Consider the following 17,502-nt stretch of genomic DNA (forward strand, 5'->3'; position numbering starts at 1 on the left):
AAGTAGTATAAATGGATTCAATTCTATAAGATGAAACTAAAGTTACAATTCTCTTTTAATTGCCAGCACTATGCAGTGTTTAACATTTTCTAGACTACAAACAGTGTTTTACAACAAAATATACTCTCTCCCTATCTCTTTCTCTCTCTCTCTTTTTTATGTCTTCATAATTGAATTTATGATATTTCTTTACAAAATTTACTAAGGATCTCTTGCTTTGCACACGCACACACACAGCGCACACAAATACATTGTATACGTGTATATATATATATATATATAATATATATATATATATATATATAATATATATATATACATATATATATATATATATGTGTGTGTGTGTGTGTATTTATATATGTAGTATCTGTGCGTGTATGAGTTTCCATGATTACAATTATTTGCTTATACACTAGTATAACTTAAAAGACATAGATATGGAATAATAATTCACGCCGCACTTGAATTTTTTTTTATTTACATTAAAATTCTGGTAAAGCATGGACTAAAAGATCCTCAATTCTATTTTCAACCGTCAGCTGATCATTAATTCTTCGAATATGAAGACACCGTTAGCAATAACTGTTGGTTAACTACTTAATTATGCAATAATGCTGAATGTTAAGCACATCAGTGTTCATCTGTTTAGAAAAAGAGGTACATCTATAAACAAAAGGCAGAGAGAGCGAGAAAGGAGACATTTTTTATAAACGTTTAACACAACTGAGTGTTTGCAAAACGGCACTGAGAGTTTTTGTTCTCCTTTTTCTTCTTTTTCTTCGTGAGTTTTTCTCTTTCAGTATATAAATCGCTTGACATTTTCACACAAGCCAGTAAATAGAACGAGTGAAATTTTCTTGTGAAATAATAATCGAACTTGTTCCTTTAACGAACTGATATTGTGACATTAATTTCGTGTTTTGCAAAAGTATTGATCATCATTTTATATTTAATCTAAAATTATTACGGCAAGGAAAGCTGAATTGACAATAAAGCACAAAATACTCATTCCCGTTTGGTGTAACAAAAAGGCATTGCTTTCATTCTAACATTTACTTGTGGTGAATGTCAACCAGTTCTGTTTTGGTATCATACATACCAACCATCGTTATATAGTAAAATGATAAATTAATTGTTCTTAGACACATGTGTCACACCGCGACTATATATATAGTTTTCTTATAGAGTATTATACAAGCATATGGCAATCCTTAATTATTGTGTAAAGGCTTTCAGCTTTGAACAGCTAATTCAACTACACGGATGTCCTCTACATTTTGTAATTATACCCTGGTTTAAATAGGCTTTGCCACTGTAACACCAGTTGTTTATAGATCCGAGCGTTTTCGAGAATTAGTCATGCAACGCTTGAACCCATTATGCGATATACTACACAGGATATGAAATGTACTGCAGTTTCATGAGACGTCTGTTTCCTGTGGTATGTTTTTTCTACGTATGTTCCTTATCAACGCTGTTGTTCACCATTATGATAGCTTTCAGAAAATTGGTGCATTTCGTCAATTGATCAATTTATTTTTCATATCGTAGACAACTAACAAGAAATTTACGTTTCTTTTAACACCTGTCCTATCGTCTGTAGTAGCGAAGCAGAAGAGTTATCGAACTTGAAAGATCTTATAATGTTCGTCTACAGTCCGGAGAAATTGCCACCAGGTTTATTCTAAGGAGTCTTTCACTTGGATGGGCTCAAAGAATAGAGTAAAACAGCCACTTTGTCTTGGGATGACAAGTGACGAGAAGGCATATTTCTGTTTCCACTTTTATCACCTTAAGACCTCTTTGTGAATGGATACTTTCTATGTTGTCTCACTGTTTAGCGTCCTTCACTAGGCTTAAGGTGATCTTGTATGACAAAGGTCAACAGTAGAAGAAACGGGAGCCTCCTCCGACCCGTTTCTCCCAGCAAGCGATGGGCTACGTGGTCGACAGAGCAGGAAGTGTGTTGTTGGCAGATACAGACTGGAAGAACCTGAGGTCCCTCCTCCAGGGTCTGCAGAAACGCATCTCGTTGTGTCGTATCCTGAGTATCCTCGCCAGATTCTTGGGTTTATATCTGCGGACGTAGCTACCTCTGCTCAAGACTAGTCTTACTTCCCGCCCTGAGGTGACTTGTGTCATTCCCATAACCAGGTAGGATCTCCCATGTCGCATTTTGGGACACATGCAGTCGTTATCTACCCACAGGAACTCCTTGTGCAGCAATGGGACTGTGTTCTTGTAGGACTGGTGGACCAAGACTTCGTAACGGCGTTCACCGCCAACAGCTTCACTGTTGATAACCTCTACTCTAGAAACTGTGGAAAAAGATAAGATATGCTGTAATTGAAGCAAAACATATTTTCTTTAAAAGTACTTCTAAAGGAGATGAAGACTATTTTAGTATTTAATCAGTTAAAGATATAAGAATTCATCAATGTTGGGACACGAAATTTACATGATTGGAATTTATGTCTGTCAAGTCTTCACAAGCATAAAATAAAAGTGATTTGCGTAGCTGTTCAACATTTTTAATAAAATTTATATCAGAAACCACGTAGTAAGAACATCAAAATTTGCAACATCTAAATTTGTTTTGATTGGTAATAAACCTTTCACTGGATGGAAACTTAATCAAAACGGAAACAAGGTGATCAACACTGGACGATTAGTCTCCAATGTTACTCAAGATATTAGGTTTTCATTTAACTTAAGTATAATTAGAATTATCTCAAGTTATAGGTATTCTCCGTAGATTATATGAGAGGTGCCCCATAAGGCTATGGATAAGAGAAAAGTTTTGTATGTGTAAACACACGCACACACCCGCATATATATATATATTATATATATATATATATATGTGTGTGTGTGTGTGTGTGTGTGTGTGTGTGTGTGTGGGTGGGTGCGTGTTACAAAACTTTTCTCTTATCCATAGCCTTATGGGGTACCTCTCATATAATCTACGGAGAATACCTATAACTTGAGATAATTCTAATTATACTTAAGTTTAATGAAAACCTAATATCTTGAGTATATATATATATATATATATATATATATATATATATATATATATATATATATATATATATATATATACAGTGTTCCTCATCTTGGTTAATAACATGATTTGAACAGGCTCACGATGACAGCAGCATTTGGCAACTCACCAAAGTCACTTGTACAGAACATCTGCTTGGCACCGTTGAGTCTCTCACAGGGACCACAGGAGGCTGGAATATCGGGATGTGGCTGCTTCTTCTTCTTCTTCCCCCTGCGGCCCTTCTCCTTCTTGCCCTTTCTCCTCTTGGCGTCCTTAGAGTCCTTGCCCATACTGGGAACCTTCTTCGGTTTCTTCCTGGGCTTCTGTGAGGGCGACGTCTTGTGCGTGTCGTTGTCGATGGGCCTGCGAGGAGGCAGAACATCTGTCTGGCTGGAGTCCGTGAAGGGAGGTCTCTCTTGGAGCGGCCGATGATATCGAGTGACGTTGATACGTGTCAGGATCGCGGGACGAGGGGTGGTCGTGCTAGAAGTAGTGGATCGAGTCGTTGTGGTCAAAGGAACAGTCGTGGAAATGGCAGTCGTAGTCGTGGTCGTGGTTGTCGTGGTAGTGGTATCTGCTGGTACGGAAGAGGCGTTGCCAGATAAAGGTACAATAATAGGAGGTAGATCAGGAGTGCCGCTGACGCCATTGTTGGGGGTCCAGTACTCATAATGGATTCCAGGGTTGTGTTCTCTCAGCAGGACCTGTCAAGGTTTAAGAGAAAGAAGGAGTAATTAGTGATGTTCTGTTTGGAGTAGGTTTCTGTTTATCGTTAATCTCATTATGAAGATGGCATAATTGTCACTTTAACTATAGCCTTTATATTGAGATTTCTTGTACTGATTATCAAACAGGTCAGGTTTCCACTGGGCTAACCGACATATTTTAATTTCCAGCATAAATAGTCATCTTATGAATATGAACAGTAATGAAAAATGACTTTTTTTTCTTTTTTTCTAGTTCTGATGCTGAAAATTAATTTGGTTCATCTTATATATTTTCTTTACTTTAGGCTGAGGTGCAGAAATTTTTATTCGCAGTTATTTATAAAGAAAAAAAAGTTACTGTGATTACTATTGAGTTGATATTAATTAATTTCCATCGAGATATTACGATTTAATAAATTGAAACTTCACTTTGAGGTTTTAAAGTAATAAAGATGTTAATAATAGATTACTTATATTATCACTGGCGTATCTATAATTCATATTACTTGTGACTTTTATTAACCATTAATTTCACAACTGTAATCGGAATTCAGCGAAGTAAAAAATGAGTACTTGGAAAGGCAAGAAGGGGCACCGACCATCAGAGTGAGATCCTCAGTGGTGGGTCCTATGGTGGTCAAGCTCTCGGAGTCGTCCTCTGCCCTTTGGTAGCTAAAGGACACACCTCCGGCGTCCACTTCCCCTGGCCAGTCTATTAGCCAATCACCGTTCAGCATAAACTTGTTACCTGCCTTCAGTGCTGTTAAAGAAAGTATTAAGATATAATAATAAAGGAAGTAGTATTGATACCATAAAGAACAAACAAGAGAGAGAGAGAGAGAGAGAGAGAGAGAGAGAGAGAGAGATATCATAATGAAGGAAGTGGTAGTAATACCATAAAGAATGGAGAGAGAGAGAGAGAGAGAGAGAGAGAGAGAGAGAGAGAGAGATCATTATGAAGGAAGTAGTAGTAAAACCATAAACAATGAGAGAGAGAGAGAGAGAGAGAGAGAGAGAGAGAGAGAGAGAGAGAGAATAAATCATAACGAAGGAAGTAGTAGTAATACCATAAAGTATGGAGAGAGAGAGAGAGAGAGAGAGAGAGAGAGAGAGAGAGAGAGATCATAATGAAGGAAGTAGTAGTAAAACCATAAACAATGGAGAGAGAGAGAGAGAGAGAGAGAGAGAGAGAGAGAGAGAGAGAGATCATAATGAACGAAGTAGTAGTAAAAATATAAACAATGAGAGAGAGAGAGAGAGAGAGAGAGAGAATATTAATGAAGGAAGTAGTAGTAATACCATAAAGAATGAAAAGAGAGAGAGAGTGAATGAAAGCTACCTAAACTCTCACTGCCTAGTTTGCATTAACGTAAATAGTTCAGTATTCAAAGTATTCATATTTGCGCTATGCCAAATTGTTCGAATGTTTCAGGAATTTAGAAAAATGTTCAGCTATTTTGTAAATAAGTAAGTTTTACAGGCTCGGCCTGATGATTAAAACCCTACCTGGTTTCCGGTCTCTGGAAGTATGTTCTATCTCCAAATATAAAGAATTATAAACAATGAATATAATAAAGAAAACAGTTCCTTCTTTCCACACTTAAGGAGAACTTTGAAAGGATAAATATGTATCAGTTACTTAACACACATTTCATTGAGTGACTAACTTTAACTATAACATTAACTGTTGAAATTGTCACTTACCCAAGAAATTCGCGGAGTTATCAGTCACCTTGACGTTCGTAGCACCTCGAGGGATGCGTGAAACTTCATAGTAACCATATCTACCTGTTATGGAAAAGAGGATATAGTTTTGTAATATTAGACTAATTGTGGTTTCCCCTGCAATGCTGTCTACCTGGCATGAGCATATGCTACGGAGCTGAATTGCAAAAGAGCGGTTGTAAGACGAGAATGTTAAAAGAGAATGCTACAGATCTAAGCTTAGTTTAAAGCAAGGAAGTAGGTAACATGAAGATGGAGCAACGTATGTGAATGTTAATGGCGGAAGAATAGCACGTTTTTTTTTTCCAATTAAGTACTTGGGAGTAAATGTAATGGTTGAAAATAAGTCGAATGAAGTGACAGCTGTAAAGGTTGTATTATTTGGAGAGAGAAGGACTGAATGAGTTAAAAATATTTTGAGAAGCATTAATAAGAAGATTAGAAGGATGGTTCCTTAATTGATAGTGCACGCAAAATAGATAATGAAGGCAATGTGCATCGAGTTCTGCACGCAACTGAAGAGGCTTTCATGTCAGGTTAACAAACGGCTAATTACTGAAAAATTTTCTGAACTTGGGATTCATCCTTGAATCATCATTGAAGGATAAATGTGATTTTTTTTTGTTTTTTTTAAAGGCACCGTATTAAAAGAAAACCTAAGTTGATGTGTGTATGTACAGAGTATGTGAATGTTTTAAATGTGTTGCTAAGTAGATAATATTTGTGAACTGAACTTCTGACATGTCTCGCTAAATTATTTTATTTCTTCACAAACAAATATTTCGTTCCATGTGTCACGTCGGTCAATAATATCAGGATAATATGGATAGCCTCTGCCATTCAAAGGCATCTTATGTATGATATACTGCAACTACTGCTACTGTTGTTCTCCTTATAACAACTGCTATTAATTCCAAATTCAGATGAACACTCACGCGGAGTAATATTTCTCGTTCTGATGCCAGTTGATGGTTGATCTGCTGCAGGTAAATCGGTGTGGAAGACGCCAACGTGTCTTGTACATGTCTCGTTATGACCGCCACATACGCGACACATGTCTTCCCTGGCGGTGCCGCCCAGGCGACCGTCACATGACAGGCGCTGTATGAGAGTAAACAAATGAAAGCGGTAATATCACCAGCCATGATAATGCTACAGGTACTATGAAATGATACATGCTTCATCTGGCATGGAACAAACGAAGCATGAAAAGAAATTTATCCATAATGCACTGAGTAAACAGCTCCAGCAGGTTATGCATTGGTACTCGTCTTCTTTGTCTGTTATACATTTCTTATTCCTATTGTCCTTTAATACTAGGGCGGGCAAGAAATGAATAAGTTACTTTTCTTTTCACTGTGAAAATAACATCGAAGTGGTTCCTCGTCTCATGTTTTCCATATTTCTCATGGCATCTCCTGGGAAATGTTTTCCTCGGAAGTCTGGTAAGAAATATTTCAAAAAGATTGCGCTGACTCGAATGAAAAAGAAAAGAGAAGCCACAAGAAAGACAATTTTTTTCCTAGAATATCTCGTTGGAACGTTATAAAATTTTTCCCATTTTTCTGTTCCCCTAAAATAAAAAGGTTTCCCGGCCGGACGAAAATAATCAGTAACCAAATTGACAGTTTTATTTCATTTCCATTTTACTGTCTGCTTAAACATTAATTGGTGGAGAAAATGGATGCCAAAGTTTCTCCAATTTAACACACCTGATTATTACTAATATATGAAACTAAATGAGTAAATCTGCTACCCAAAAATGAATGCCCCCATTACATTTATAACTTGGACTGTGACCCAAATGAACTTCATGTATTGCTGTAAAAAACGATGTAGTCGGAACTTGTGAGTTGCAGCAGGAGAGGAAGAGTTATTTCTAGTTTTTTTTTTTTTTTTTCTGTGGCATAATTGTTTAAAACATCGACCTCAATACATTGCGAAACATACCAGGCATCGGCCGTTGACGCAGAGTCCGTCTTGAGAGTCGTCAGTCTTGCAATGAGTTCCGTCAGTAACTTTGCCGAATGTATACACGATTCCCTCGCCTTCGCCCTCACAGACCAAGGCGCACGGATTGATCCCTCCAACGCCTAAATGGGTGAGAAAAATAATGTGATTAGACATGAACAGGAATCTCGTATGACATATGAGGATATCTCAAGATAGGGGCTTCCATTTGTTTTACTTTTCTCAGAGCCTCTCTGAACAAGTTGTCTCCCTCCACATCTAAAAGCCCGTTAGTTATTACAGCAACCTTTTCTCATTTACAGTCGCCAGTAATTTGAAATAAACTGAATTGTTTTTAAGGGCCTTAGAATAAAATATAATTAAACCTTTCACTCCTGAAACCCTAAAGTAATCAAGGTAGCAGTGTCTCATGACAGTCGTTAGTAATTTGAAATAGGCTAAATAGTTTTTAAAGGGTATTAAATGAAACATAGCTGTATGCTTGTGGATAGTAATTCAAATAACAAAGAATGTTATGCTTATTTATAGAGAACGGATCACAAAACAAAAGTCAGTGGCATTTTCTGTAAACTATAGCTCATGGAGGGGATTAAGGAGTTTCTTTAGACTACTTGACCCATTTTCACCCACCTTGTGTATAAGGCACCCAGTTATTGACGACTCTGCCGAAGACTCTCCTGTTGTTGTAATGCCTGCACTGAGCCGCCCTGAAAGACAGAGCAGACACTTGTCCCGGGGGACAGGGCATCGTGCCACAGACGCCGTACTCGATGCTCTCTCCACCACACTGGTCGTGGGTCGTTCTCACCCCGGATCCGGGCATTACCCTGGATAGAGAATTGAAGAACATCTTACTGGAAGTTTGGTCGATGGATGTACGTAGCCGGTAATAAAGTTGCCGAAATAAAAGTCACAATTGTGGGTAGGAAAAAAAAGTCACATTAATTTATGGTGGCCGGTAAAAAAGTCACATGCACAATACAGCAGTTCTTGAGGGTCATTATCTTTATAATGTTTACAGTCTTTTGTTGACGTTTATGCGGAAATCCCCAGCGGCCTTGTACTAAACACGCCGAAAGTTTTATACGTACCGGATTCAAACTCTTGAGGGTCACTATCTAGGAAAGATTATTGTGACCTTTTTTTTTTTCCTGACTTTTTATCTTTGACTGTTTTACCTGGTTTCGGATGTACATCATACTCTCAACAGAAGAAGAATACGAGTATTCACAGCAGTATGCCTTTTCAATGTAACTTGACTTCCTCTTTGAGGATGTTTCATTTAAATCCAGATGTCGGTTTTCAGCATAAAAAAGATAACTGCAGAGGCTATTTTGATCTAATGTATTCATATCTTCATCTTCATGTCTTTAACTATTACAAGGCGAACCATAGATTATAAAGTCAGTATTTCTTGACTAGTGTTATGTGGCTAACTAAAGTCTTTCGTTTCTTCACAGCACATTTTGCCTGTCTTTAACTAAGGAGAAATCTTTCTAAATCACCTCAGAACGCAAATATCTACGCGAAAAAATCATTGGGTTCAAGGGACGTAACCTTGATGAGCAATAATTGAACTGCCAGAGTAGCAAGTAAGACTAAACTGAAATCTTTATTGATTCGCTCGTGACCGGATTTGATTTACTAATTTAACCAAACTTGCTTAGCATTGATTAAGGTCGCTACCACTGCATGAATTGAGTCGATCATACACTAACGGCTCTGTTTAGCCCTAAAGGTCAAACGTATTAACGTCATGTTACCTTATTCATGTAAATAATGCTGATTTACTATACATTATGCATCTGATTCAGGTTGGAAAATTAGAGTGGTCAAAGATTCCTAGGTGTAGTCAAGTCATTAATTTTTCAGGCCTTGCAATCATTCTTATCTAAACTACATTCTGACTGATGCCTTAGGACGATGAATACTCTAAAAAGGACAGAATTCTCCGCAATATCAGCACATATAGGAAATTCACATGGCTAGGAACACAGGGAAGCTAAAAACAGTGTTTTGCAGTTAAGTATTAATCTGAATATTGTAAGTTGCTTAATTACAAATTAATGAAAATAAATTATTACAATGCGTTACTTAACTGCGAAGTGGCATGATATGATAATTTCCATAGGTCAGCTTTGTTACTTTATTTACAAGACATTTCTGATAATACAGAGGCTAATGAGAGCCAATAAACAAGGGCCACAATAAATGTATCTATTTCCTGCATTAAAAGGTTAGCGATAAAAAAAGAGAAAGAAAATGTATTGGACTTATTCCTGCTAAAATCGATAAACCTGTTCTTGAAGGATATAACTTTTTGAGATCAAGCGAAAACAAAACAGTGGAAAGAGTTCCTAAGTTTGTCAGTTGGAAGAAAAAAACTGACCCAGATATGAAACCCGAGAAACTTTTTTGTTTCCTTTTAGGTAAATGAGGCAAGAAATGATTTCATGGATCTTACGAGTCGTCTGTTCTAACTGAAGAGTAGTCGAGATAATGCCCTCAAAATAGAGACGGTGAAGTCACATTGCGGTGGAGAGAAAGACGATAAATGAATTTGGTAATGGCGTAGAAATCGAACTGGAAACTTGCCTTCGATTCAGTTATATCACGAAAGGAAAAGAGGAAACAAAAGATGAATTGTTGCAGGCAAGAAAGCATTATTCCAAATACGGTCAAATAAGGTCTATCTATAATTACGCTACAGTAGGTCAGAATCAAATGAAGATATCCTCAGTGTAGCTAAAACACACACACGCACACATTTACCACTGAAGCTCTTTAACCTATCCGAAAAAATTACCTGCTGGCCCAAGATGGCTCAAGAAGTGAAGCACTTCATTGAATATTCATTAGGAAGAACTGAGATGACTGCTAAACTTAATTCAAGCAAGAGACTCCCATTCAGTCATACTTACAGAATAGGCAAAATTCAAGATAGAGGTCTAAAACATGAAGACTTCTGGGAAGTGAAGGTGAACAGAAGAAATATAATAGGAAAGATATTCAATATATATGGCATGTCATCTTTCGAGAAAACATCAATCGCAGGTAGGATAATATCAACTGTTTTACTAAATCATACCTTATTTCGTCGAATTCCAAAAAATGAATAAGAATGAGAAAATACTGATACAATACATGGGCACGTAACAAACACAGAGACCCATTCATAAACTATTTTACCATGTGATTAAAGTTAAATGGCGATAAAACCTAATAAATTTTAATAGAGAATATAACATAAAAATTATCAGTTCAGTTCTTAAAGAGAGAGAAAATTACGCAGGTAGGTTTGAAGAAAGCTATACTGCTCATTTTCATTTTGTAAGACCGGAGTTACTGCTAACATTTGTTTCAGGGGAGTTCCTATTTCATCAAATTTATTTTAGTCACAGCCATTGTAGTTACAGCGTTTATGAAAAGATTACCCTCAAGAGCCTCTCACAGACTTTACAGCTGAGATATTAAGGCACCGCTGAATGCTTACCACAGACAATAGCAAGGAAAACGAAGGATGTTCCGAGGGTGAGAGAGGAACAGAGAGAATCACAACGCTGCACCTCAGTGAACTGGGCAGCAGAATACAACGAAGCCCAAGACAGAGTGGCTATGTAAATTGAGTTCCATTCAGGTAGACTCACAAGTTCACTGCATAAAATATCAGGTCGCATTTCGGGTGCTAAACTTATTTTCGGAATGTTTATCAAGGCGATGATAATAGAAAAGAGAAAAAAAATGCATTAAAAGCCAGCTATATTCATTGCAATTCTTGTCTTCAGACAAACAGATAGACTGAGTGGAAATGTGACAGGGCTTGATTTTGAATAATACAATGAGAGATCAAGGCAGGGCAAAATATCTGGGGGGAAAATAATCTCTCTCTCTCTCTCTCTCTCTCTCTCTCTCTCTCTCTCTCTTTCTTCTGAATCGACCGGCAGCGTCCACCCATTTCTTGTTAGCAAGTCTTTGCCGTCGAGGACCTTCACATTCCGCTGTCTTTGCTACTTTTCTTGTCTTCCGACAAAAATATGATGAAGTTTGAAGGTTTTGAGAAGTTCGTGCTTGAAACTTGTTTGCCACTTTTAACCGAGGATTTTTGTTATTATTATTATTATTACTGTATAAATTTAATGTGGGATTTTCCTGCTCGTCATTGAATTCAAATATTGCTGAAGGCTTTATGTATGATATCGAGCCGGGAAGAAAATTCTATGAATTTTCATAATTATAGAATTCAAAATTAAGTTCCGCTTTAGTCACTTGAAATAATAGGGTACTTTACTGATACTCTTTTGACAGTATGCTTATATGTTAATGTAACTCACGAACGTATAATGGTCAGTTTAATAAAGTCTAATAATTAGGATGGGTAAGGTTGCCACTTTTTTTGCCTTGAAATTGCAGGTGTACATAACCATGTAACAGTTGGACAAAAGATGGGTGAATGAGTAGTGGAAGATTATTTTTATGACTGAATTTATCCCAAAAATATATTCAAAGACAGAAGAAAAATGATGAGCAAACGCATACCTCGGGAATGTAGTGACGCAAGTGCGCGCACGAGATCTGACTCCACCTCCACAGGACCTGCAATGGGAAAATAGGATTATCTTACTCTTGAACTTAAAAGGATTTGAACATACATCTGAAAAAAGAATATATATATATATATATATATATATATATATATATATATATATACATAAATGTATATATATATATATATATATATATATAGTATATATATATATACATATATATACATACATATATATATATATATATATATATATATATATATAATATATATATATATATATATATATATATATATATATATATATATATATATATATATAGTTATGTAGTTATATCTCACCTGCCTTCGTTGTAAACATAAAAGTTTATTCTCTCAGCAAGTAATGCTTTTGACATTAGGAATGTCTTGGATTATTCCTTAGACTTTGCGACACACTAATATATTTATCGTCAGTCGGGTATGACTTGAGGGATTACTAGAAACTCCGTTGTTCAACATATACATTTTATTGCTAAATTAAGATGGTCTTCTGCCCTTGCTTTTATGATTACCAGTTAGGAGAGGTTTTCATTAGCTATGAAAACTTGCGTATGTAATAGATTATCTTCCCTTGCCGAATACAAGGTTACCTTACCTCACTAACTCGAATAACCTAATAAAAACACTACATAATTTCTGTATTTCTCAGTCTGCACGGCCATTAAGCTCCTGCCGTTTAAGAGGTGCATGTCAGTTTTTGCGAGTTATATTCAAGAAGAATGACAGAAAATAGAAAACATCAAAATTATGGAAGTGTCACGAATTACTTTCCTATAGAGAGCAAACACAATTTTCGGAATAGGAGATCTCATCAGTTGCAAGATAGCCTAAATTCAATGTTTTCCAATTATGCCTGTTACGAATAAGCGCGTTATAATGTCATATTTATTTCAGCAACTACTTCTTTGCTGATTATTAAAAATAATACACACTCTAAATTTTAAGAATCTTGTCTTCTTGTATAGAGTTTACATGTGAAAGGGACTAAGTTATATATCAGGAAATTATTGAAAGTCTTTTGCACTCCTAATAATATTTACAAGATGCATATTGCTGATATTTACTCTGAAATAGTAAGTATTTGATAAGTCTACACCTGTTAAAAAATTATATGATTAAGTGAAAGGATTTTTTTTTCTTTTGGTAACTTTGACAAGAACAATCAAGCCGTCAACGAACATTCCTTAAATCAGTGTTCATTAATCAAAGTAAACCTAATTAAGTTGTATTAAAGCGATAGTAGAATGCTATGCTAATATTGTGCCTGATTTGCATCTGTCCTTTGTTGACTAAAAATACTCTTTTGGTATAATCTTCTGGAAATATTGACGTTATCAATTTCTCTTGGAAAAAGACCTGAAATTTCGGCTAAATGGTTTACAATGTTACCGTTACTGTAATATCTGCAATAGAAAAAAAAATATATAATGCAAAAGTATTCTCATAATTATTAAAGAATTTCTATAGGTATATTAGCAGGCTTTCCATACTTTAGATCCAAAAATAAAGTTTCATTTCTTGGCCCACTAGATTCTAGATAAAGAACAGCAAATCCTTGTGATACTTTGAGGCACATTGTTCTTCCAAGCACTAACAGTTAACTCAATATAAATAAAAGACCTTGAACGTAGGTACATTTCAAGGACCTTAGGCATTTTGCAAATGTAAATTTTTCGGTTCAGTAACTTTGAAATTACAATTATGATTGAAGCTTAAATAGAACTATTTAAAACTCCTAACTGACATGAGGTAGTTGTCATAAAAGAAAATTTATGCAGTCATTTCAGTGTCTGTGAATAACGAAATAAAAGAGCTAAAAATCCTGACCGTAAAAGAAAAAAGAAATAGGTTTCTGTTATGAAATTCAATGTCTTTGAAACAACAACCTATTCAGTATTACTACAACTTTTTAGGAATACATTTTTTTCGTATTGCGTTTTTGTAAATCACACCCATCACAATTATGTGTTTGTGTTCGCCTGAATGCGAAAGGAAGAGAGATAGCTCTTCACTCACCTTGAACATCTTGCCCATGGACTCCACTGAGACCACTCTGTCATGACGTCATTGACGTGGGGTCTGGGACCAATGTGAGACCGATGGGAGAAACCGGACGTCCCATCCTTCGTCCGCGCCCACGAATAGTATGATGGTGGTTCTTGGTAGGACGCGGCCAGCCCAACTTGTAAGACCTGAGGAAGGAGAAAAACGGAGGTCTGATTATTTACTTATGGGCATTTCACTTACATTTGAAAGTCAGCACATTATTTGTGACGATGAGTAAGAAAGGGGCATCTTTTTTTTATTTTTCAATATCGTTGACTTACTATTTTTCTCTTAAAGAATATAATTGACGGCTTTGTCAGTCCGATCGCGCTTTTTCTGTCTGCCCTCATCTTAAAAACTATTGAGGATAGAGGGCTACAAATTAGTAAGTTGATCATCCACCCTCCAATCATCAAACACATCGAATTGCAGCCCTCTAGCATCAGTAGTTTATAATTTTATTTAAAGTTAAAAATAGCCATAATCGCGCGTCTGGCAGTGCTATAGGACAGGCCATCACCGTGCCGTGGTTGAAAGCTTCATGCCATGGCTCATACAGCATTATACACTACAGAAACATCGATTGCGCCGAATGCACCTCGGAGCACTTTTTGCTTTTTTTTTATTTTTATTATTTTTTTTTTTCGTTTGCTGCCGTTTTACCAGCAGCTTTGAAACCATTTAAGTAATTTTTTTTGTTTTGTGTTATCAGAAGCTCATTATCATGTGAGAGTATAGTGTACTTTTCTAAAGATGTAGGAATTGCGATCATAACTTTACGAGAAGTTTTAGGTTTTACCGAAAAGAAATGAGTAGTTCTTAAATCTGAAGACATAAAAAATGAAAAACAAGAAAATTCTGAAGAGTTTCTGTCTATTTCAGTTATATTTAATCTATTTGAGATTTCGTCTCAGCCATGAATAAAAATTTCTTATTTGTCCACCTCAATTAATGGCTACAATATGACAAGACATGTAGGATATTAATTAAAAAAAAGATGAATTCAGATTTGCCACAGTGTCCTCTCTCTCTCTCTCTCTCTCTCTCTCTCTCTCTCTCTCTCTCTCTCTCTCTCTCTCTCTCTCTTTCTTTCTTAAATCCAATGAATAAAATTAGAGCTTTCATAATGACTCCAAATTATGTGGAGTATCATCGTCAACAACTGGTTTTATGTCACCGTCCAATAAAACGAGACTAGAAAACACACACACAAAAGAAAAAAAATAAGCCCAGACTCCTATTTAGTTTTATTTATTTATTTGTTTATTTATTTATTTATTTTTAGTTCTAGAACTGTTATCCTCTTTCCTGTGCCTGAGACGGCCTACACTATTACTGGAGGAAAATGTGAAAATTTGAGGACCTCACCGAAGTCTAGGGTCATCTATCCGAGCTCGGAGGGTTGGAAAATTTATGTGAATGTATTATTCAAGCCGTTCTGGGTAACAATATTAAATCATTGAATGTTCCTTAAAAAAAATCAATATATATTTTCTTTTTATTTCTTTGTATTTTTATATCATCTTTATTTGTGTCTTGCAAAACTCTCTTTCCATTTGTCTCTTACACAGTTTCCTTATTCTTATTCAGTAGCAGCGCTTACATTCCTTTTCTTATCGTAAGTAGTTTAAAATCTAGTAGACATATTCCATCGCAGCTGGAAAAATATTCAAGTAAAAGTAAAATATATTCGGAATTCGTAAATTACAAATATATCACATTCCTCAAAACAAAGCACAATCCAAATTGAAATGTCCATCTCAAACGCATCCAAGATACTACCAAAAAAAGTTCTTTCGTGTGGCCTGCTGAGAGTTCCCTGACTTAGCTTCCCTACTGAGGAATATGCAATTAAAACCGAAGGATTTAAGGTCTTTATCACTTGCGAAAAGGCTTTGCCAAGTGGTCTTCCCTTTTATGATCAATCTCAAGGATTTGATGGTCAAGGAATTGCTATTCACGTAGTTCGTCGATAATAGGGTCAAATTAGACACTTGAAAATGTTTTTTGTTTATTAAAGAAATATGGAAAATAATAATGCTCCTCCTTTATAGAATATATTGACAGCTAAATGTAAATAGAATTAGTGACAATATAAACATTTTGATAAAGGTGATAAATTTTCCGTCCGTTATTGACAATTTTATTACCTGTGAATTTATTAGAGTGAAATTGCTATTAGAGTTACATTCATCTCAAGAGAAACTATATAAAGTCACCTGGGACCAGTCCACTTGCCTTGCCGGATTATTATTTCACGTCAAGTATTACAATATGTAGGTGGTGCAAATTCTTGATTAAAAAGGCTTGGAGCGACTGGTATCTAAAATTTCATGGGGACATGAAGACCACTTCCAATATAACGACACATTGCACCACATATAGATTTCTCATTTGGATTCATTTAAGACAGGTGATGTGCTTAAAGGGAGGAGCAAATATATCTGAGACGGGTTTGTTGACTGTTAGTACATGGGTCTACGCCACCTGGATATCTCCAACGCCCATACACGTCCCTGTAGAGTAGCGTATATGATTAAGAGGGGTTCAGATTAACTTAAAAGTCAAATATCATCCCACGCATGAGAGTAAGGAAAAAATCTCTCTCTCTCTCTCTCTCTCTCTCTCTCTCTCTCTCTCTCTCTCTCTCTCTCTCTCCCCTCGTTTATTGGAATGGAATTGATAGCACTTTTAATCCACGTTCGACCCACGAACCGAGGACGACAGGACGAAGTGTATTCATACAAAGATTCAAGTCTAGGGGATGAATGAGGTGAGATTGCTTTATCAAAGGCTGACAGTGACTGATAAATCGGCGAAAGTCAGCTATGGATTTTGACACCAAATAAATACGTTTAAGAATATTACATTTTGATGAAAGTTGATCATGATATTTTAAATGCATGCAATGCCTCTAGTACAAGTGCTTTCGGTGATAACAAATTTCTTTATTCTAGATTCAGCTCATTCTCTAACATTCAAAAAGATATTTCTATTGATGACAAAACAGATTATATCTTATGTACCTGCCTATAACACAGGCATTAAGAAAATTATTACTTAAAAAATCCGTAAAATAGGTATTACAAGTACTTAACAGTTTCTGTTAATTAACATCAAAATGAAATGCAGAGTAGTCGCTATTTTAATTAAGGTAAGAATACCTTAAAAGAGTTGTAGACTAATTAAAATGGCCCTCAGTCTGTATTGAGGATCTACAGTCTCCACTCTACTCAATCATTTGTCCTCTCAAAGACTAATAAAGTGAATGTTTTTTACACTTGACTAGTTTACCTTAACGATTTAGCGATTTCTTTCCATGAATAAAACAAGAGTTTGTTATAAGCCATGGATATACGATTGTGTCATTATATAATAATATATCGATACAAGTTTATTTTTCAAGGAAAAATGTTATA

At 35.8% G+C, this 17,502-nt stretch overlaps 1 protein-coding gene across 1 annotated transcript in view; it reads right to left on the reverse strand.

Annotated features, from left to right (window-relative positions):
- Positions 1-319: 319 nt before the first annotated feature.
- LOC135205400 (ADAMTS-like protein 5) overlaps positions 320-17,502 on the reverse strand; it is a 209,115-nt gene continuing 191,932 nt past the window's right edge. The window contains exons 4-12 of the mRNA XM_064235901.1: positions 14,054-14,229; positions 11,989-12,045; positions 8,083-8,279; positions 7,432-7,574; positions 6,417-6,582; positions 5,461-5,544; positions 4,356-4,516; positions 3,177-3,753; positions 320-2,321 (exon numbers count right to left, since the gene is read on the reverse strand). Coding sequence (XP_064091971.1) covers positions 1,942-2,321; positions 3,177-3,753; positions 4,356-4,516; positions 5,461-5,544; positions 6,417-6,582; positions 7,432-7,574; positions 8,083-8,279; positions 11,989-12,045; positions 14,054-14,229 — 1,941 coding nt within the window. The 3' untranslated portion in view covers positions 320-1,941. The remainder of the gene's footprint in view (positions 2,322-3,176; positions 3,754-4,355; positions 4,517-5,460; positions 5,545-6,416; positions 6,583-7,431; positions 7,575-8,082; positions 8,280-11,988; positions 12,046-14,053; positions 14,230-17,502) is intronic.

This window comes from Macrobrachium nipponense, chromosome 11 (assembly GCF_015104395.2).
Source record: "Macrobrachium nipponense isolate FS-2020 chromosome 11, ASM1510439v2, whole genome shotgun sequence".
In the NCBI taxonomy this organism is placed as follows: domain Eukaryota; kingdom Metazoa; phylum Arthropoda; class Malacostraca; order Decapoda; family Palaemonidae; genus Macrobrachium; species Macrobrachium nipponense.